Raw genomic sequence first — 23,215 nt, forward strand, 5'->3', positions numbered from 1 at the left:
CAGCACAGACAACCAATGGGTAACTACTGAAAACCAGGGAGAAAAAAGACACCTGGAAGATGGCAGCAGGATGTGAGATGGCTCTGACAGTCCTGCACTGAGTCTTCTCTCTTGTCATATGGCCTCTTCTCTCTTGTCACACACCACTCTTCCTGATCCCTAGTCATCTATCCCATTCCTGATTGTTGTACCTTCTCTTTACACTGATCAGGTTACCTTCCTTCTGTCCCTAACCACTACACCCTCCAGCCACCTGAATGCAAGGTTTCCACTTTACATCTGATCAGGGTGCCTTGCTCTACACCTGGCTGCTGTGCCTCCCTCTGCAGCTCTGTTGTGAATTTGCTTTATAACTGGAGGCCGTGATTACCATTTCCTGTGTACAGATCTCTGCCTTCACCCCATGCCTAAATGCTGGGCCTCCTCCTGTGTCTGATGCTGAGCTTTCTCTCCATATCTGATCACTGACACCTGGAAAATGGAGGGAACCGTCCAATATGGTATCTTAAAAAAGAAATTAGATATTCAAAAAAGAATTGCAAATCAGTTCTTTAAAGGTAAGTTTAGAGTTTCTTTACGAGCTGGATTTTATCATGAAATTTAAGAAGGATATGACCGAATATGTGATTTCATTTCCTGTATAATATCTTTTCCAAGTAAATTTTATAATGTTTAATAAATTTACAAATTTCATAATGATCGGAATGTATATGCCATTATTACATTATACAGTGGCAATAACAAATACTGATTAATATTTTTTGGTGATAATTTGGTAATGGAAAGGGTCGATTATGAGGAGTTTGATTAGTTCTCATGGGAAGGAGGGAAAGAACAAGAAGGACAGAGGAAAAGAAGAATGGAGGAAAGGGATAGATAACAAAAATATTTTTCATATGGATAAAATTATATGTAAACCCAATAAGTTTTGATGAATAATAAAAGTGATTTTATTAAGAAAATAGTGTCTATAGATTTATATTATAAAGCTATAGTATCACATTGAGTAATGCCACTTTGTCTCTGTAGAAAGTATATGTAGAATGCCTTCTATTGATATTTTGTTCATTTACTGTTTATTTTCTTTGGGGTCCTTTGTTAAGTACACAAGACTGAGTTAAAAACGTATTTATGGGACTTATAGTCTGGTAAAATATCAGTAAAATTCAAAGTGATATTATCATTCAACCTGGTAATTGCTAAAGCAGTAAAACCCAGATGTGTTAGGATCCCTTGCTCAATGTCTTTCCAGGTGCCTTCCCTTCCCCTGTTGTCCTCCCACCCCTAAGCCACTTGCTCGACTCTTCCCATTTCCGATCTGCTCTTATTACTTATTATTACATTATCATTCTATACATAAGTGGGGTTCACTGTGCTGTATTTGTACATGGACTTAGCATAATTTTGTATATTTCATTCCATTGTACATCCCCACTGAGCAATTTATGGGATATGGAGGTATGAATATGACATAATGAATCCCACCATTGTATGTAAAATCATAATGTACCAATAAAAAAGGATCACTTTCTGTAAGAAGTTTAAGATACGCTTATTTAAAAAATTTCTTTCTATTAAGAGAAGTGTTAAGCTCCAAAGTGAAGTTATAGATCAAGAAGTTCCACTGACTACTATGGAAATTTCACTTATTAATTTATTAGAATTACTTGCACAAAACTTTCTCTTAAAATTGCCAAAACTATCTTATTACTTTGTGTATGTGCATGTGTTGTTTGCTTGTGTGTTTCAATTGCCCACAACAAGGGTTATACACATGTAATTCTTTTTTTGACTATTTCATATTTTTAAAATTATCATTAGTATACAGAAGAATTTATCTGTTTTTTTAATCATAAATTTGTCAGTTTTACTGGGGAATACCATGTCTGGATAAAAAATAAATGAAAATCTAAAATAAATCAACTGTAGCATAAATTCAATCTAGTGAGTCACATCACTGTTTAACTAAAGTGAAAATCTTGCTTGGTAGATTTGATGCCTACATTTACAACAATAAATTTATTCACCTATAGTAAAATAAAAAGACACTTTCCCTAATGGAGCAAGCTTAAAATTTTTAACCAGACATCTAAAAGAAATGACTTTCCAAAATTTAAGGAATTATATTTCTGGAAAATCATTTATCCATGTCTAACTATAAGTGGAGAGGGACACCATGGATTTCTTTCATATCTACAAAACTTCTTGCATCAACTGAGGTAATAATCAGAGGAAAAGGGAAGCAAGAGAGCTCTGGAGAGCCCTCAAAAATCCTTGAAGCTTCTGCTCTCACCCTCTTAAGATGCTGCCCTAAACATGCCTGAGAAGCATCACAGCCTCTCCTCCTACAGATGGTGATAAGGAGGATAAGACACAGCAGCCACTCACCTGAGACATCAGACAAAACAGCTGGCTGCACCCAGCACTGCATGTGAGTGAGGCATCTGTTAGAGCCACCAGATAATTACAACTCAATCATGTGTGACCCAGCAGAACAGTAGCTCATCCCACAGAATCATAAGCAAAGAAAGTGAATATTGTTTGAGGCCAGCAAGTCAAGGCTCACTTTGTTTCAAAACCAAAGCTAACTGACACTGAAGAAAAGTTCTTAGAAGGAAAGTTCTGAAACCTGGAATTTTTTGCTCAGTTTTGATTCCTCAGTTATCCAATGTGTCCCCCTTGTGTGCATTAATGTACCATATAGAACTGTAGTGCCAGCCTCACGTTACTGAAATGATCTCATTCGGAAGATTCTGCCTCAGAGCAATGACTTTTAAATAGTTACTAGAATCCTGGCACATGTCTCCTGTGAAGCTCCCAAGGTGTTTGGGCAAAACTAAATCAGTTCCCCAATCAGCAGTGCAAGAAGTCAGCACAGTTGGAGTCTCTTTCTGTTGCCCTGCAACACAGAACCAGTTGCAAGGGGAGGAAGCCTGGGGCTTTAGAGACCCTAGGGGGAAAATGAGGACATGAAAAACATCACAGGTGTTCCAGTACATCTCCAAGGACAAGGGACTGTGGCATTCTAAGGGTCATAGAGCAAAACTCCATGCTTTCTTTACTTTCAACACTTCAAGAGTTCCATTGAAACTAAAGTTTATAAATTTCCTACTCATATTTCACATAAGGTAAAATATATTTCATTCTCTTTACCCTAAAATAAATAATTCCTTCTAGTCTGCTATAATCTGTTAAATATTTTAAATGATGATTAAGGAAATATGTTTTATCGATGTTCAGAATATGTAAATTTATACATTTACATGAAGAAATGTTAGTTTGAAAAAGATGTGAAGTTTATTTTTAGTTGAATTATAGTGTGATCTATTATGATTTTCTTTAAAACAATATTTGGATATAAAGCATATTATACAAAAATTTACAGTGGATGAATTACAATCAAATTTTAGTTCATACTCAAGACTCCTGATTTGCAGTTACAACAATACTATATTGCAGAGATTGGAGTATATTTCTATAAAAATAAAGAAAAAAAATAATTCCGATTGTTTTCTAGAAAAATGGATTTATTGATACAATTGAAACAAACATCCTTATCAGAGTATTTTATGGATAATAATATATGTCTTGACAATATTATTGAATATCTCAATTGCCCATGATACCTTTTCTGTGTGAAAATGGTAATTCCATTTTAAAATACTGTTTTATTCATCCCGATTTCACTTCTAAAATGGCATACTTTCTGTTGATTTCTGACTCAAAAAGCAGGTAAAATTGAATCTCATGGTTGATTTTCTCTTTCTGCTATGATAAATAATAGCTTTAACTTATATTCAAATCTCAGTTATGAAAACATGATATTTACTAAAATTACAGAAAATGACTTGGATTTTATTCAAAACTTGATAAATTCATTAAAGAAAATTGAAGGTATATTCCAAAGAATAATTCAAAGGTGTCAAGATCATTGTGTCATTCTTACCGCTTAGATATGGCTTGAGTTTATCCCCCAAGGTTCATATGCTGAAGTTTGGTCCACAATTCAATGATTTTGAGAGGTGGTAGAACCTTTAAGGAATGGAACTTGGAGGAGATACCTAGGTTACTGGGGGAACCACATCCAGATGGAGTTTAGGTGGTTCTTATGGGGCCTTTGCTAATTCCCTCAATAGTGGGTTATTATGATAAGAGTCTGATTCTTGAACCTCAATGGCTTTCCTTCTCACCTTATCACTCCTCATGTTCTCCATCCCTTTGATATCATTCCTCACAAGGCTCTTATCAGAGACCAGACAGATGGGGCACCTGAACTTGGACTTTCAAACTGCAAAAATGTGAGCTCTACTATTTAAATGCCCAGTCTCAGGCATTTTGTTAGAGCAAAAGAGATAGACTAAGACAAATACCAACTCAGGTATGATAATGTCCTCCACATTACAGAAAAGAAGGAAGGGAAAAATGCTAAAATTGCTTTGATAAAACAAAAGTCTCTTATTGGCCTATTCATGTTACTTTTGCTCTCAGTGATATTATAATGGCATGGTTTTCACATTTGTTGACTCTGTTTAAATTGATAATGATTTATATGTTACACACACACACACACATGCACACACAGCAACAACAGCACAAAAACAATCACTAGCTTGAATTACACATGCATTTCCAAATGAGAACTATAAAACACTCAGAATTTACTTTAAAACTGAGAGCTATCATGACTCTAAAGTAACCAAACCATTACTCTTCTTTCTGTAGGAAACAATTAACTATTTTATCTAATGGTTTCTTCAGTTTTTCATGCTATTCTGCATTTGAATATGGCAATTGATATTTGAACTCCAAAATTGCTTACCTAGCCAAATAAAATATCTTTGGGTCATCAAAAATATGGCATAACCATTCTAACATTTTGGATTTTTTGTTTTTTGGAAAATACCATAAATTTAACAAATATATTCTCTAATTTGTGTTTCTACTTTAATTTTTATTTTCATTTATTTATCTTACATGATTCCCAGGAAAATTATTCTCAATTCAAAGCAATTTTGCCCCCTCAAGGGCATTCAGCAATGTCAGGAGTCATCTCAGCTTCTTGGTAGGAAGAGAAATGCTCTTGGCACCTATTGGAGAGAGGCCAGGGGTGCTGCTAAACATCTTGCAATGCCCAAGGCAGTTCCCCACAACAAAGAACTATCTAGTCCAAAATGCCAACAGTGGCAAGTTCAAAAACCTTTCTTTCAGGGAATATGATTCCCTAGATAATAGTTAAAATTATACTAGTTAAATGAAGGAGATAAAATCCTGACATGAAAAAATGCTTCAAGAGGCACTTTTGCAACTTTCTTTGTTAAACTTCCGGAATGCCACACACTTTGGTGATAATTACCCACTCATGAGAAACATATCTATATTTCTTTCTGGAAATATAGCACACTTCAAATGCTTTGAGTGACTCTGACAATTATGTAGGACTACTGATATGCAATAAACAAATAAAATATCTTACACCCAAGAAACTTGTGGCATTACCTCCTCTGTAGTCTCACAGCATATTTTGCAAACTCACATCAACAGAACAATTCATCATTTACATGATCTTTTATATTTCCCCTTAACACACACATACATACACTACATATACACACTCCTAACTGGGCTATTACTCACAGGAAAAACGAACTAGTTTTCACTATTGCAATCTTTACACAAAAAATCCACTTATTTTTTCCTTTTTCTAACCGACAGACATCCTATGAATTATGACTAATTCATTGAATTTGTCTTCTCTAATCCACAAGTTAGTTTTATGAGCAAATCTATGGGTCCTTCATTTTTGTGCTTATCAAGCACCAAATTGAAATTGTCTATTTATATCTGTTATTTCCTTAAAGACATTGGATTTGTTTTATTTCTTATTGTATCAGTACTATTATCATAGTTCTCAGAATATGTAATGGGTTCCTTCTCTTTTTCTCTAGAAAGAATTGGGTAGAAATATGAAGAGTTTCTTAAGAATTGGATGATTTAAAACTCAATGAGTATAGGGTAAAAATGATAATATTATTATGAACCCAATGTAGAAAAAAATTGGTATCATCTACCTACCTTATTTTAAGTTTTTTTTTTTAGGGTAAGAAAATAGCATATCTTTAAGTTAAGATTTAATATTATTCTCTAAGGGAAGGAGAGAAGGATAAGAGGCATGAGGGTAGGAAACATGGTGGAATAAGATGGACATCATTACACTAGGTACATGTATGACCACACATATAGTGTGACACTATATCAGGTACAGCCAGAGAAATGAAAAGCTGTGCTGCAATTTTGTACAATGAATCAAAATGCATTCTGCTGTCATATATACCTAATTAGAATAAATAAATAGATAAAGTTTAAAAAATACACCATAAAAATATTTAATATTATCAGTAATTTTTGTTTTTGTGAATTTAGATTTTAATTTAAAAAAATACTTATCTTTCAGTTGTAGTTGGATGCAATATCTTTATTTAATTTTTATGTGGTGCTGAGGATTGAACCCAGGGCCTCACATGTGCTAGACGAGCTCTACCACTGAGCCACAATCCTAGCCCCTAGATTTTACTCTCTATTATCATTTTAAATAAATGTAAGTATGTAATCATCGATAAAGAGAACACATTTATTTAATTTTCTTCTTCTAAAACTGGTGTGGTTTTATTATCCTTTTTTCAATTTTTGCGTTTTTTTTTTTTAAATTTGTTCTACTTAGATACACATGACAGTAGAATGCATTTTAACACATCACACATTCTTCTGGTGGTACACCAGCCATGCAATCAAATATGTCCAATTCATTCTGAAGTCCTTCCTACTTCCAGTTACCCTCCTCTCCCTTCACTCCCCTCTCCCTAATCCAAAGTTCCTTTGTTTTCCCTAGTCCCACCCCACAACTGCTCTAGTTGTGATTTATTATCCACATATTAGAAAACAAAACAAAACAAAACAAAAAAAAAACATAACATTGAGCCTTTGGTTCTTTGGTATTGGCTTACTAGCTTAGCAAAATATTCTTTGGCTCCATCCATTTACTGGCAAATGCCATAATTTTATTCTTCTTTAAGGATGAGTAACATTTTATTGTGTATATCTATTGTATGTTTTTATCATTTCATCTGTTGTAAAGCATCTAGGTTGGGTTCCATAGTTTTGGTATTGTCAATTGAGCCACTATAAACATTAATGAGGCTGCATCATTGTAGTATGCTGATTTTAAGTCCTTTTGGTGTAAATCAAGGAATGGGATAGCTGGATCAAATTGTGGTTCCATTCCAAGTTTATTGAGGAATCTCCATACTGCTTACCATAATGGCTGCACCAAATGCATTCCCACCAGCAATGTATGAACTTTCTCACATCCTCACCAGTATTTATTGTTGCTTGTGTCATTGATAATTGTGATTCAGACTGGAATGAGAGGAAATGTATTTAGAGTAGTTTTGATTTGCATTTCTCTAATTGCTAGAGATGTTGAATATTTCTTTTCATATATTTGACATCAATTGTATTTTTTCTTCTGTGAAGCGTCCAGTTCCTTAGCCCATTTATTGATTGAGTTATTTTTTGTTTTGCTTTTGGTTTGTTTTTTTGTTTGTTTTTGTTGTTAAGTTTTTTGAGTTATTTGTCTATCCTGGAGATTAGTGCTCTATCTGAGGAGCATGTGGTAAAATTTTCTTCCATTCTGTAGGCTCTATCTTCATGTTATTGATTGTTTCCTTTGTTGTGAAGAAACTTTTTAGTTTGATTCCACCCCATTAAATGATTCTTGATTTTACTTCTTGTGCTTTAAGTGTCTTGTTAAGGAAATTATTTCTTAACTGATATGGTAAATATTGGGGCCTAATTTTTCTTCTACAAGGCACAGGGTCTCTGTTCTAGTACCTAAGTCTTTGATCAATTTTGAGTTGAGTTTTGTGCAGGGTGGGTGATAGGAGTTTAGTTTCATTTTGTTACATATGGATTTCCAGTTTTCTCAGCACCATTTGTTGAACAGGCTATCTTTTCTCCATTGTATATTTTTGGTGTCTTTGTTTAGTATGAAATAACTGTATTTATGTACATTCATCTCCGTGTATCCTATTCTGTACTCACTGGTCCTTTTGTCTGTTTTGGTGCCAATACCATGCCGTTTTGTTACTATCGATCTGTAGTATAATTTATTTTCTGGTATTATGATAACTCCTGCTCCTCTTATATTGCTAAGGATTGTTTGGCTATTCTGGGTCTCTGATTTTTTTCAAAGAATTTCATGATTGCTTTTTCTAATTCTATGAATATTGTCATTTGGATTTTAATAAGTATTGCATTAAATCTGTACAATTCTTTTGGTAGTATGGCCGTTTGGACAATGTTAATTCTGCTTATCCAGGAGCGTGGAAGATTGTTCCATTTTCTAAAGTCTTTTTATATCTCTTTATTTAGTGTTGTGGAGTTTCCATTGTAGAAGTTGTTTTTTTTTTTTTTTATGATTTCTGTTAGGTAGATTCCCAATTATTTTATTTTATTTTTTGAGGCTGTTGTGGATGAGGTAATTTCAACACATTTATTTTTTAGCAGGTTATACCAGAAGCCATATTTTAGAAGTATCTGCATACAAAAATATGTATGTGTGTGCATTCTTTCCCTTAGATATTTTATGTGCATCTGCATGATTGTTCTGCAACATAGTCATGTTCCCTAAAAAAATCATAGACTATTTAACATGGATTTTTGAAAACATTTTTTTCTCACTGACACAATACAGATCTTTCCATTTAAACACATTTTTTTTAACATATTCACCTTAAGTCTACATAGAATTCAGCATTTGCTTGAACACATTCTTTCAAAAACTTTATATCTATCCATGTATCTATCCATCCATCTCCTGGTTCCTTTTTCATAATTATGAACAACATTGCAATGTCATAATTTCCCATGCATCTTTGCATAATCATGTGAATGTATACACACACACTTATATTTTTTCAATAATATTTTTAGCAAAAAATGTTTTAAAAATTTACATAGATATTGCCAAATTACTCTAAAAATATGGCAATTTATTTTTCCTCTAATGTCTCTGCAAAGTAACAACTATTGCATACTGGCATTTTTTTTGTTATTTCAATTACTATTGAAATATACGATTTTTGTATAATTAACTTGTTTTTTTTAATATCCTACTGGTGTGATTCTTGCATTTTGATTTAATCATAGGGTAATTTATTGCTAATTTATTTTTGTAAAAAATATGTGATAAAAAGTACTTTAATGTTTATAATGGATTTTATAAATATTTCATTTATTTTAAAATTAAGTTTAGCATGATGGATGTCTGTACTTTCAAATGATTATTCATTTGTATTAATGTCTTAATTCTTTTTGGATGGGGGTATCATTGAATGTTTCCAGTTTTATGATAGATTTATTCACCATTTCCTTTGTCTTTAGTATGGGGATAATGTGCTATTTTACAATTTCCAACATTATGACCACACCTGGTCCTCCATCTGAACACCACTCTGTATCTCAGGTAATACGACCTCTTTCACTCCTGAAAGTGGCCCTTGAGAACTCCATTTACATTATTGCCCACACAATCTGCATTTTCATGTCCCTTCAGATTTTGTTCCTTACACCCACCTAAAACCTGTCCATTTTCTTTATACACAGGTTTCTGCTGTATACATATTTAATGCTGTCAGATTTTTCTCTTTTTTTTTTCAAAATCAAGTCCATATTGAACTTTAAAGTGATTTTATTGTATTGTAAATGAATTACCTATTCTCTCAGTCTCTGGTTACTTGGTTTGAATTTTCATATTTTTGATATAAAGTAATTCCCAAAAATGCACCTCTTAAACAAAAGGAACATCATAATAATACAAATCTGTTCTAATGCATTAAAAGACCCTTCTGGCTCAGTAAATTGGTTACATTCTGGCACAGACACTGTTTTTCATTGCTGTTATTGCAAATTGTGGAATTTTAAATAATCATTCCACAAATACCTTGAATCTGGTTTAATTTAGTTCACCATATAAAATATAGTAAGTCAAAAATTAAGATTACATCTATGTTAAACGTTGTACACCTTACTAATGTTGTAGTTTGGGGAAAATTCCTTAATTCTATGTTGCAGTTTCATCCTTTGTAAAAAGAAGATATAATAGTGCTGACATCACAATGGTGATGATTACATGAGCATGAATTTATTGCAGATGGCATGTAATGACTGACACAGAGCAATTTTCAACAAGTGTTCCTGGTAGTATCTGTGGTCAGTATACTGATAGTTGCTATGGTGACTTGTAGTCACAGACTGGCAAAATTACTGGTAGCTTTGTGGTGATCAATTCTGGGTATTTGGCAGAACTCAGACTACATTCAAAATGCCTAATCACCTTATATTCGTTGATCATAGCTAATATGTGTACAATTAATTTTTTAGTAGATGGCAAGCAAGATATAGCCATCTGAGATCAGCTGGAAATCACATATCAGGCAGAAGGGAAAATTGTTGCCAGAGGAAAATCATTTGACCTCATAAATTCACGATGGGTTAGCAGAAAGGAACAGGAACAAGGATCTCATATCATTAACAAATCAAGGCATGTAAGGGAAAATTAGGACACTATTTCTTATCTGAAGATGAAAACTTCCTCACTATTCTTTAGGATTCGGTATTAAATTTAATTATTTCATTAGGGTGTCTAACTTAGAACTTGGATTCAACTTAGCTGTATGTATTGAAAGTCCAGCCAAAAAACAAAAAGACATATTTTTCTTCTAAGAAACGTCTTAGGATTGGTAGAAGACCAAAGATTCAGTCCTATGACAGTATTAATTTTCAGGAATTTATTTATTTATCTGGACTTGTTTTACCAGTGTATTATACTATTCTTACAAGCTTCCTACTGAATTTCATTTAGGTGCTATGCTTCCATACTACATAACCATACTACAGGCAGGAAGAAATGGGAATGGTAACTGGTAAAATACATGTGCTAGCTGTACCATTTGTCAGGAAAGCAATATCTTTCCTGGGAACTACAGCTGGCCAACACTGACCCACCTACATCAAGCAGACTCTTGTCTGACAGAATTATGACACTGTCCTCTAGCTGTTCCCCTGCCTCGTGTCTTGGCCCTGCAATCTCTTACCAAGGAAACTGGTAAGCATTTGTTTCCTACAAAAATAATGTACTGAATATTTCAGGCTTTGTAAGACATATTTCTTGAAGGCCTCCTTCCTCCAAGCTCTTCAGATCTGCCCCTGCACTACCCCAACTACCACAGGCAACACTGGAATAAACAAGTGAAGCTACACCTCAGTAAAACCTTACAAAATCAGACAGCAGTCCAGGTATCCCTCTCTTGCCATTGCTGATCCCAATTCTATAATATTAATCACTTTCAATATCCAAAATCAGTTAATATAAGAGTTTTCAATCTGAAGCGTGTGACATGAAAAAATTCTTCCTCCACTGACTGGCACATAACCTTCTAGACTTCATATTACAAAGTTCATTATAATATGTTATGATAATGTTTATGTGTTTGATTTTCCTCAATAATAAGCCTGTTCACACACTCGAATATACTAATGAAAAATAATTTCCAATATTCAGTCTAGGACTTGCCATAAAATTTCTCAAGTAATTTAATTTTGCCTGGAACCACAGTAGGGGACATTTAAAACTTATTTTGTATTATCCTTTTTCTCTACAGCTTTTAGATATTAAATTCCTCATCTTCAACCATACTTGTCCAAGTATATTAGCTGTTCCCCATTCTCACCTTCCTCCCCAAGTACTAAATGAAGATGTTAAAATGTTGTGAATTTTTTTCCTCCAAATCCACAGCCTTTGCTGCAATAATTCCTGTAGGCTTCATGATTGTTAGTTAGACAATATTGTATACTTTTGCATTCTTAACAGTGCCATTTTACATTTAATGTTTTGATTATATAACTATAAAGCTATTTCAGGGCTCATTGCAGATAACTTTAGTCTTCTTCTAAATCCATGTTCTGATTCATTTCAACTGTTGTCATTTCCAACTCTTCTATGATTTTCTGTCAGGGAAAGGATGACTGAACTTTCAAGGATCCCCTTCCAGGATTTTTTTTCCCTCACAGATGTATCACATTTTGAATGAACAAAGGATTTAAGTTTTCATTTTTTCCTTTGTAGACTATACATGAGATTCAATTATCTACCAAATTCCAATATTTCAAACAATATATATAATGTGAATGTGTTTTTTTCTTAAATTACAATTTCAAAAATTTCAAAAGTCTATGGAGTTTTCTCTTTATCTTTAGTCTTTAGAAACTTTGCCAAGGTTTATCAAAAGTTGATCCTTATTCTATATATCCTTCCTTGAACTCAGAAATTCTATTTGACTTCTAAATCAGAGTATTTTGCACCCCAAAATGAAATTTTATTTTCCTCTTCTGCATTATGCATCTGTTCTTTGTTTTCTGGGAACCTGTGCTGCTAACATGATAGGTTGAATAAACACACTCTCTAAGTCTTCCTTCTTCTTCCCACAATTGCAAATTGAAAATTGTGGGCTTTCCATAGTAGAAATATGGATTTTTTAAAAAAATATCTTGCTTTTTGATTCTTCTTTAGCTACTTCTTTTGGTGTGATATATTAAAAAAAAAACAAAAAAACAAGAAGATATTTTGGTCTAATTGGTAACCATTCATGTTTTCAGTGCTTATATACTTTTTTGTTGTTGTTGTTGTTTTATTATTTATTTATTTAAAATATAGCTACAGTGATGCTTTGAATCAGTACAATTCACAAGAGCTACATTACAGAACCAGACCAGATATTTATCAACGGAAGGATAGATTTAAAAATGTGGTATGTGTACACAATGGAGTTTTAGTTAGCTGTAAAGAAGAATGCAATCATGGTATTTGTATGTGAATGGGTGGAACTGAAGAATTTCCTGCTAAATGAAACAAATTAGACTGAGAAAATCAAGAATCAAATGTTTTCTCTCGAATTTGGAAGCTGGAACAAAATAAAGGGAAATCTCTGTGTGTGTGTGTCTGTGTGTGTGTGTGTGTGTATGTGTGTCTGTGTGCACGCTCGCGTGAATGCACATGTGTCAGGTCAGTGAGGGTCCCTGAAGAGTAGAGGAAGGGTTTGCGGAGAGTCAGAAAAAGAGAAGAACCACAGAATAGAACTGACCAAATTATCCTATGTACATATATGAACATACCACAGTAAATTTCACCTTTACATATATCTTTAATGCAATAATTTAAAAAAACACTATAAATAAGTAGAAGAATGAAGAGTTGAATAAAGGAACGAGGGAATAAGGGGTAGAGGAAGACAGGGAAAGTTAAAATACTGGGGACTATATTGAAATAAAATATTTTTCATGCTTGTATGATTATGTCAAACTAAACAAAATATTATGTTTAACACTGAGATAATAATTTAAAAAATACAAGAATGCATGATTTGCGGTAAAAAAATCTGTATTGTTAAGTACTTAAAATGTACTGTATTGTACTTAAAATGTCTGTAGTGTTCTTATTACTTACTCTTCTTTTGAAACAGTCTTTCTTTAATGAATGTTCTGTTAGCTCTCTCTTGTGCATCCACCTAGGGTTACCTTGCTCTTTAAGGTCTTACCCACCTCCTGGAATTAACCTACCAGTGGTATTCTTAAGTCATTGTACCATAGAGCTCTATGGGTAGGGCACAGGAAATTCTGTTCTTGGGTTTCCACACAAACTCTCACTCACTAGGTGAGTAGTGTTCAGTCTTTTAATTCTCTCTCTCAAATCTCCTTGGAAACTTTCCACCAGGATTGCTGAGTCTCATCCCTGTTTTCTATCTACTATGGTCCAGAGGGAACCATGTTGGCAATTGCTTTCTCCCCTGAGGCTCTGGCTGACATGAAGACCTAAGTCTCTCTCTTCTCTTGACTTCCCCCAACAGCCACAAGACATACTTGGCACTCTCGAAAGAACAAAATTGGGCTGAGGTTGAAAGGTAGGGAAGGGAAGAAAGTCTTAGTTTCATTACATAATTTCATGTAAATATTCAAATTCATAGAGTGATTTAGAGACTTTAAAATCCTTAATTTAAAATAATGTTCATATATGTGAATTGAAATTAAATGTCTAAAATTTTTATTAAAAATGCATTCTAAATCTAAGCTTAGAGTCTTACAAAGATAGTGAGAAATTATTATTCTAGTTAAGTTTTTGTTATTGATGCTGCCACTTTTATTGTCAGTGCTATGGATTAACCCAGGGACTCATGTAGGTCAGGCAGGACTCACAAGCCCTATGATAGCTGATTTATTTTAATTACCCTTAGAAAACTCATCTATTAGGTAAAAATAAAATGGCTAAACCACAAAAAGCTGTGAGTGATGGGAATGCTCCAGATAATCAGAGACTCTAAACCTGAATCATGATACACCATCTGCAATACTGTTTTTGCTTTCCGGTAAAACTGGAATTCATAATTCCTTGGCTATTTCCTAGATATCTGAATTTGAGGAAGTGACTTAAGTAATCTATCCCAGTTTGCATATTTTAAAAATTCAAAATTTTTCATAGGATTGTTGTATATTTTGCAATATATGTTAAGTAGATGCTTAGGAATCTCTTAAACTTTTACTTATTAATGTAGTGACTACCTCTACTACTAATGCTATTATAATTTATTCATGAGCTTAAGCTTAAAAGACATGAAGCCATGAATTTGAAACACAACATAGTCTTTTTTCTAATCAAAATGTTGTACTGAATTTGTTGGTATATGCTTAATATTAGAAAAAAAATGCATAACCAAAATACCATAGAAGTTAAGCAAGAATTGTAGCTGTTAACCAATTTATGACTTTTTCCTTGAGATCAAACCATAGCTTATATTTACATCCTCATAAATTAATTCATTAATATATGATTGACTCAGTATTCTTTAATATTTTATGCAACAGAAAAAATATTCAAACATTTTGAAACTTTTCCACAGTTCTACATTCACAGATACACACAAACACACATGCACAAACACAGAGAGATTAAATACTGGACTTTTGTAGATGATTTTTGGATTAACTCTTCAAGTATAGAAATAGTCTTCCTTACCCATATCTGACATTTCAGGCACAGTCACAATGTAAGGTCCATCTGTGAACTTTGGAGCATTGTCGTTGATATCTTGCACTTTGATGATGAACTCAGATTCAGGTTCCAGAGGCTTGTTTGTCCGTCTGTCAATAGCCTGGGCATGAAGCACATAGTGTGTCTTCTGCTCTCTGTCTAGGCTTTTGGTTGAGTGGATATCCCCCGTGGTATCATCAATGATAAATATAGTCCCAGCACCTTCTCCAGTAAGGATGTACTTGACAGACCCATCACCTTTGTCAGAATTGGAGTGCAGCTGCAAAATACACATGGGCAAATTAGCAGGCAATTGCATTCCCACCTTTGGTCTCCTTCTTTGAAAATTTCCCATGTACAATTTGATACATATTGTAAGATTTTTTTTCTCTCTACAGTGTCTTGCATATGGCTGTTTTTCATTTTCTTGCATATTTTGTCTAGTTGGTATTCATATGATTATCATGATTTCTCTAAGCAATTCATTTACTGGTTTGAGTAAAAGAATAACCCATGTTGTTTTTTCACTAACTGAACATTTTACTAATATAAAGGTGAGAAAAGACACTTTCAGTACATTTCTGTCACCTAGTATACTTGTAAGACTAAAGCAGATTTTGTTTTGTTTTTGGAATGAATTGATATTTGAATCAATTATTAAAATTCTCACAATAAAGGCCCATAATTTGTCATAGAGCTTTAATTTTATAAGTTGAAACAAATTTGAAATATTTTCTAGTATAAATATTTATATTTAGAATGTAAATATATAAGCAGTAATTTTTTTCTTTAAGAACTGCAAACATTTAACTCAAAAGGTTGCTAGTAGTCTTAAACGGAACCAGTAACTATATCCTAAATTTAGTTAACTTAAAAACATGGATAAATATCACTTACTGAATTAAAATGATAAAAAAATACCTTACTTGGTATTTTTAAAGTAGAAATTTATTAAAGAGATCTTCTCTAATAAGGATAATCAATATATTAAGATAATATTAGTCTTTTTTGTTATTTAAAACTATGAATGCTTTTGAGTTGCATATCACTCATGCTTAAAACTCTATTTTAACTTATACCATCAAAATTCAGTTAAATACCTCTGGGAGTGCCAGTACTATATTTCTACCGAGGAATAGTGGAAGTATTTTCTGAAATTTCAAATACATATTTGAAGAATTGTTTCTCCCAAGAGAGCTGAGCAGTTATCTTCAGATGAAATTCTCTGGTCACATAACCTCAAGTCCTCAACTTTTGTTCATTTCTAACATTGGAAATTCTGAAACACATAGCCTTATTCGCAAAGCACTTCAGTTTTCTTGCCATAGTGAAGTGAAAATTTTCAAGGTTATTTTAAAGGGTCTGAACTCTTAAAAGTCAGTTGAAATAGAGAATATTTAGAAAAACAAAATAAAATTCAAGAAAAGAATTATTTGTTTTGTAAAAGAAAAAGCAGCCAAAAGAAAATTCATTACAAATCATCAATCATTTTATTTTATTCAATATTGGGGATTGAAACCATAAATGCCTATGAGCCTTCATATTCTATTTTTGATACAGGAATCTTGCTAAGATGCTGATACTGGCTAGGAACTTGTAGTCCTCCAGACTCAGTCTCCAGACTTTCTGGGTTTTCAGGCTTGCACATTCCACAAGTTACACAGTAATAATATTTTCATAATTAGTAAGCCAGCTAGCATAATTTTTATTAGTTATGACTAATTTGAACATAGACTGTAATATGATCAGTGAAGTATAATTTAGAAATATTCATATTATTGAATCACTTTAGAAAAATTACAACAAAATATTACAGAGATATATATTGAGTACTATGTCAGTTTTTAATACTACTTAGTTTTAGAGTTTAAGTAATGTGATTGTTTTATTAGTGAATTTTTTCAACTTTTAACTAACATGATTGAAATTTGAAATTATCAGCTTTCAAGTAACACTAATGGAAAACCATTACATTAGCATATAGTCAATTGATTAAAATTTTATATAATTTTGATAATAACCATATGTGAAGCAGCAAATTGATCTACTCTCAGGATTCCCACTCCTTCACCACATCCTCTCTCAAATGTTCAGTTCTGTTTGAGCATACGCTTTGCCACAGAGGTGGAAGCCAAGGGAAAGATTGGTTATATCATCTTATTTGTTTAATAAGAGGTTTTCAAAGACTTTGGAGGAGCCCATGTTTGTATTAAGTTTTATAAGACAAAAAATGATGAAAGAATAAATGAATGAAATGAACATTTTTTATTAGTAGAAGTAATGGTAGAAAACTTGAGAGGTGGAGAGAAAACTGGGGATACCAATAATCAAATCTATAGATAACTACAATAGACACCTGAAGTCTTTGAGTATGTTCAGGAATGAGAAACAGATGGAAGGGGTTAGATCATGGAAATTAGAAATGACCCTGATACAATTTTGGTACTGATTTTGTAAAAAAAATATAAGTTTAACTAGCTACTAAATTATTTGAGAGATACCCATGGATTTTTATAATAAAAGAAGATAAAATATTTGGAAGATAAGGTTGATCTTATTCATATACAATAAACTCCTTTTAGTAAACAGTTTAGAAATATTATTCAGAGAGTGGTAGCAGAGTCTTAACACACAGTGGTGGGGATATATCTTAAAACACAGTGGTGGGGATGTAGTTTTAGAGTCTTGAGGTCTTGCAGAGTAACTTACAGTTTCATGTTAAAAGACAGATGTTCTAAATTTAGACTTACTGCAAGAAGAGATAATTCTTGTGTGTCTGATTACAGAGTGAAGTGGGGCTAATAAACTGCTCTTTAGAGGACATAAAAGGAAGAAGGGGTGAAGAAAAAAAGAAAGAAAAATGTATCCACCCATGTGAAACAAAATTAAAACTTTTCTGGCATTACCTTAATAAATCACCTTTTTCTTAGTGTTAAGTATTAACAAATGGTCCTTCTAAAGCTAATGCAACTCACATGAGTTCATGTTAGGACATTTTTGATGCACTCTGAACCACAGTAGAATCAGTACCTAAAAATATATTGGTTTCACTTCAATGCACATGTTCTCACTAAAATAATATTATCTTCCTTGGGGAAGGATAATTTTAAAAGGTTAAGGAAATGGTGGCAGAGCCATTAATTTGGAAAGTTGCTCTAAGTTGTAATGTCTATGTTACAAAAACTGGTCACTAAGTTAAAATTATGATATTCTGAACCACACAATTCAAATACACCTTGCTATAAGTAGGGAACTAATATTTACAGTATTCCAGTGAATGACTGAAACAAAGACAAAAACATCATATTAGTAATGCTACTGTTATTATCTTCAATACTTTCTGTATAAGAATGCATATGACACAATGTGCAAGAAATATGTGAAAATTTTAAATACATGGCATTGAAATGTGGTATGCATAACTCATTCTACTATGTGTCATATTTTAAAGTATAATCATACAAAAGAAGAATCAATTAACATTAAGTAATCAATGTGAAGGAAATGCATCAAATAATAAGTCTTTTGGTAACTTATTCATATCAGTCTCCTTGAAGAAAAATAAAACATAATTTTAAGTTTTTTATCAACAATTATGGAAAAATAGCTAAAAATAGGAATAACAAAATACCTCATTCAACCATAAGATGAATGGTAATTGGTTAAAACACAAAAGATTAAGAAATTATATAAAAATAAGGAAATACAGTATTTGTGTAACTAGGAGTACAAAAATACAACGACATTTTTAACTAATTGGCATACACTTTTTGAGAAGGAAGTGAATGAATAATAAAGAGTTGCACGGAACAGACTCTCTTTTTTCCCACTTGCTTTGGCAATATATCCTCTGAACTCAAAAAGGAATGTTAACACCTAACACATAACTGCATAGTGTTGCTTACATTTGAAATTGTCATTTCTTACCCATCAGCTCAACTATCCAGATGTGCTGAATATTTGAGCACTTCGAAATGCAGGCAGTGGCTGAGAATTTCACTACAAGTTATTAAGAAACCTCAAATATTGAGAAATTGATTGCAACTAATATAAACTACATGGAATACATGATTATCTATTTTTTATCAGAATAAAATTGTTTTATTTTTCTTCAAGGAGACTGAAACACATTTTATATGTCCACTTTCTTCTTCCTCCTCCTCCTCCTCCTCCTCCTCCTCTTCCTCCTCCTCCTCCTCCTCTTCTTCTTCTTCTTCTTCTTCCTATTATTATTATAATTTAATCTTTAGACAACATTTATAATTTCAACATGTTCGTCTTGAATTTGGAATTTTCCAGCATCAGCCTTGAGAGTAACTGGGATTACCTCATGCCCAGCTGGTACTATTTTGTTTTTGTTCTTTTTAAATATCAGATTATTAAACATGACTCAATTTCCATGAAAATATTGACACAAATCCATTGCCCACACATTAAATTGTGTTATTTCACACACATTTAACACTTTATTATTACTCTTCATTTTAGCAATTTTTCTTTTCTGAAAAAAAATAAAGCAGTAATTGCATTTCATAATAGAAGGAGGATGATAAAGTTGTAAATGGAATTGATGCTTTGGGAAATTCATTTGGTAATAAAACATAAGGTAATTACTTGATCCAGGAGTTTATTTTTAAAATAAACATTTTTGGAGCACCCTAATGTACCAGTTTTGATATTCAGAACTTAGCTATATCACACACAAAAGGCAAATAAAGATGCCTACGTGGACATAGTCTGCATTCAGTGCAATGATTAGAAACAAAGAATAAGCAGAAGAAATTATAACTTATCTGTAATATTCTAGAAAATTCAAGAGCTAAATTTAATAAGAAGAAGGAGAAAGATATAAAAGAGGAATATTAGAAGTAGCTGGTGTGTTGCACAGAGGTTGTAGCAATAAATATAGGACTAAGGTAGGTAGACTATTGTGCCCTCTAAGATGTGCATGCCTTAATTCAGGGGACCCATGGATATGTTACTTTCCATGGAAACATGGGCTTCACAGGAATTATTAAGTTTAAATTCCTTGAGTTGGAGAAACTCTTCTGGTTTCTTTAAGTATGAGCAATCTGATCAGAAGAGTCCTTGGGGGAGAGTGTGGAAATACATTCTAATTGGTGAGAGAAAGAAAGACAGAGATGGAAGCTGGATACATATTCAGGATCTCATTGCTGCCTTGAAATGTAGAGGACATTGTGCACAGACTGAAGAGAGTTCTCTACAAACAGGAAAAGACAAAGGATAAATTCTCCTCTAGAACCCAGAGGTACTGCATACAATATTGAATCTCTGCCTGATCCTAGATTTTAAATCAATAGGAATTATCTTGGAATTCAGACTTATAGATCCATTAAAAAATATTAATTTTTAAGTGACCAAATTGGTGGTGATATATTATAGCAGGAAACAAAATAACACAAGGAATCAGATAAGGCCTATTTAAGAAGATGGTATTTAGGCAAATCCCTGAAGGGCAGGATATATGAAAACTTAAAGGATCAATTTAGGACTGTTATTAGCAGGTTACAGAAATAGAAGGCCAGTGTGACATAGGAGCACAGATAAAAATGAAGGTAAGAGAAGACCTCAGAGAAACATCTGGGTGTGATTCCACATAAGGGGATTTTACAAGAAAGGAAGACTAGATAGTTTTGAGTGGTGATCTATTATAATTCACAGGCACTTTAAAAGGATCACCATGGCTTCAATATTGAAAATAGAAAATTGGAGAAGCAAAGTTAAAGCAAGAATATTTGAGGGGCTGGGGATGTGCCTCAAGCGGTAGCGCGCTCGCCTGGCATGCGTGGGGCCCAGGTTCGATCCTCAGCACCACATACAAACAAAGATGTTGTCCGCCGAAAACTAAAAAAAAATAAATATTAAAAAATTCTCTCTCTCTCTCTCTCTCTCTCTCTCACTCACTCTCTCTTTAAAAAAATAATATTTGATGGAATATAACTGCAGTAAGCAGCAGATTGATAATTGTTCCATGGAACAGAATGGCAGTAGTGAAAATGGTGAGAAACATTCCAATCATGAATGTATTTTCAAAGTGCAGCAATGGGTTTCCAAAGGAATGGATATGGGCTGTAAAATGAAGGAGAGATCAAGCAAGAATATTAGTACATAGTGACAGAAATTTATAGTGGCAATCAACTGAATTATGGAAGGATCCTGGTATAGAAAGTTTGAAGGGAATGGTCAGGAATTCAACTTGGGTATGCTAAATGTAATATTTCTGTTGTTCAGCTCAGCCAAGACTATAGAAAAGCTATTTATGTATGCAGTCTACATTCACAGGAGAAGTTTGATTGGTTTGTAAATTCAAGGGATTGAAGCACAGAGGTGGTATTAATAGCAATGAAGTTGGATTAGATTGTCAATGAAATAAGCAGAGGCAGGAAGAGAGGGGAAGGACTGATTATAGAAGCCTTTGATATTTCAAAATTAAAATGCTAGAGTGAAAACAATGAAAATTGAAAAAAAATAGGAAAGCAGAAACATGTCAGTGTGCTGAAAAAAAGTAAAAATAAGCATATATATATATATGAAAAGTCAAAATAATCTATAGGTTTGGCTGGAAGAAAATTGCTCGATAAAGTATGAATTACAATTAAAATAATGAGATGCATAAGATGGTTCTGAAAAACTATACACTATTAAAAATAATAATATTTTAGAATAGTGTATAAGATCATATTTACCTAAAATGCATAAATAACAATAAAAATTCCATATATACTCTATGTTAATTAGATTAAACATGGAGAAAGTTAGCAAATAATGCAGTAGTAAGCAGGTGGTACTTAAAAGAAGGAAGAATAAGAGGTTGCACTATAGTGGGGTATTCAATGTCCTTTTACTACCTTTCATAGATTAAGCTGATTTAATACGTTTTTATTAATTTTATATGTGTATATGAATGTTATTATTAAATAAAGTTTCTGGATTTTTGTACAAGGTATGTTGAAAAGTCACAATATGATACAATCTTTTAGGAAAACTGTAAGATTTATTAGCATATATAAAGTATGATCTTATTTCCATGCACAATTTGCAACATTTGCTTGATTTTCATTCCATGATACATAAGAATTTGATACTTCCTGTGTTCATTACTATTAAATTGTGTCCTGAATTCAACTGCTAATTCCAAAATGTGGCGTTACTTTCCCAGATACTTTGCAATTAATGCTTGTTCAAATAAATAAAGGTCCTATTGAAGTCCTTCTTACAATATTTTGGATATTCACCCATGCCTATTTCTCATGCTTCTCAGTTAAGTTCCATCATTTCTACATGTCTACTCATCCATAGCTCTGACCTTTATTAAAAGAGTTCTCATGTTAATCATTCAACTCAACATAATTGAACAGAAAATAAAATGAAGTGTATTACTTCACTAGGTATCAGGCAATGTACTAAAAAGAAACACCATAGTCAATATTCTGAGAGAAGCACAGACTGATACATTTCACTATGTGCAGAAATTTTCCCAGGGAAAAGGACACTGAATCTCAATCCATAGTCCTGTTTCTTTTCTTATGAAATACCTGAAAGCATCAAGAGGTTATTTTCTTCTTTTGAGATTTGTCATCATACATTTTTCCTTGTTCATGATGTTTTGAAATGAATTTTATCACTTGACAAAATTTATCTAACATCACCAGTATTTCATAGTTATCAAATAACATTTATAGAAGGATAGGAGTGATATCAGAATATGAGGAAAATAATTCGACACAAGAAAATCCAATACACAATACAAACTCTCAAATATTAAATACTCAGTCTGTATATGCAGGGGATGGGAAAAATTATGATGGAGAGAAAGATGAGTTGAGACACAGTAACAAAAACAAAAACAAAACAAAATAAACAAACAAACAAAAAACAGTTGGGCACCTGTTTCCTGTGCTAGAGAAAGGGCTTCTTTAATCCAGAGTTAGCCCATGTAACTCTGCAGAGAAGAATCTGGGACGATTGCTTTTGGCATTTGACAATAGTCAGCAATGATCATGTGTGTGTGTGTGTGTGTGTGTGTGTGTACATAAATGGCTATGTATGTATTTAAAC

The 23,215-nt window shown here is 32.8% G+C and overlaps 1 protein-coding gene across 5 annotated transcripts in view; it reads right to left on the reverse strand.

The window, feature by feature from the left end:
- Cdh18 (cadherin 18) overlaps positions 1-23,215 on the reverse strand; it is a 672,909-nt gene that overhangs the window by 216,024 nt on the left and 433,670 nt on the right. For all 5 annotated transcript variants that reach the window (XM_048803133.1, XM_048803131.1, XM_048803132.1 and 2 more), the window contains one exon: positions 15,122-15,416. In XM_048803133.1, the coding sequence (XP_048659090.1) occupies positions 15,122-15,416 (295 nt within the window). The remainder of the gene's footprint in view (positions 1-15,121; positions 15,417-23,215) is intronic.

Source organism: Marmota marmota, unplaced genomic scaffold, assembly GCF_001458135.2.
Source record: "Marmota marmota marmota unplaced genomic scaffold, marMar, whole genome shotgun sequence".
Classification (NCBI taxonomy): domain Eukaryota; kingdom Metazoa; phylum Chordata; class Mammalia; order Rodentia; family Sciuridae; genus Marmota; species Marmota marmota.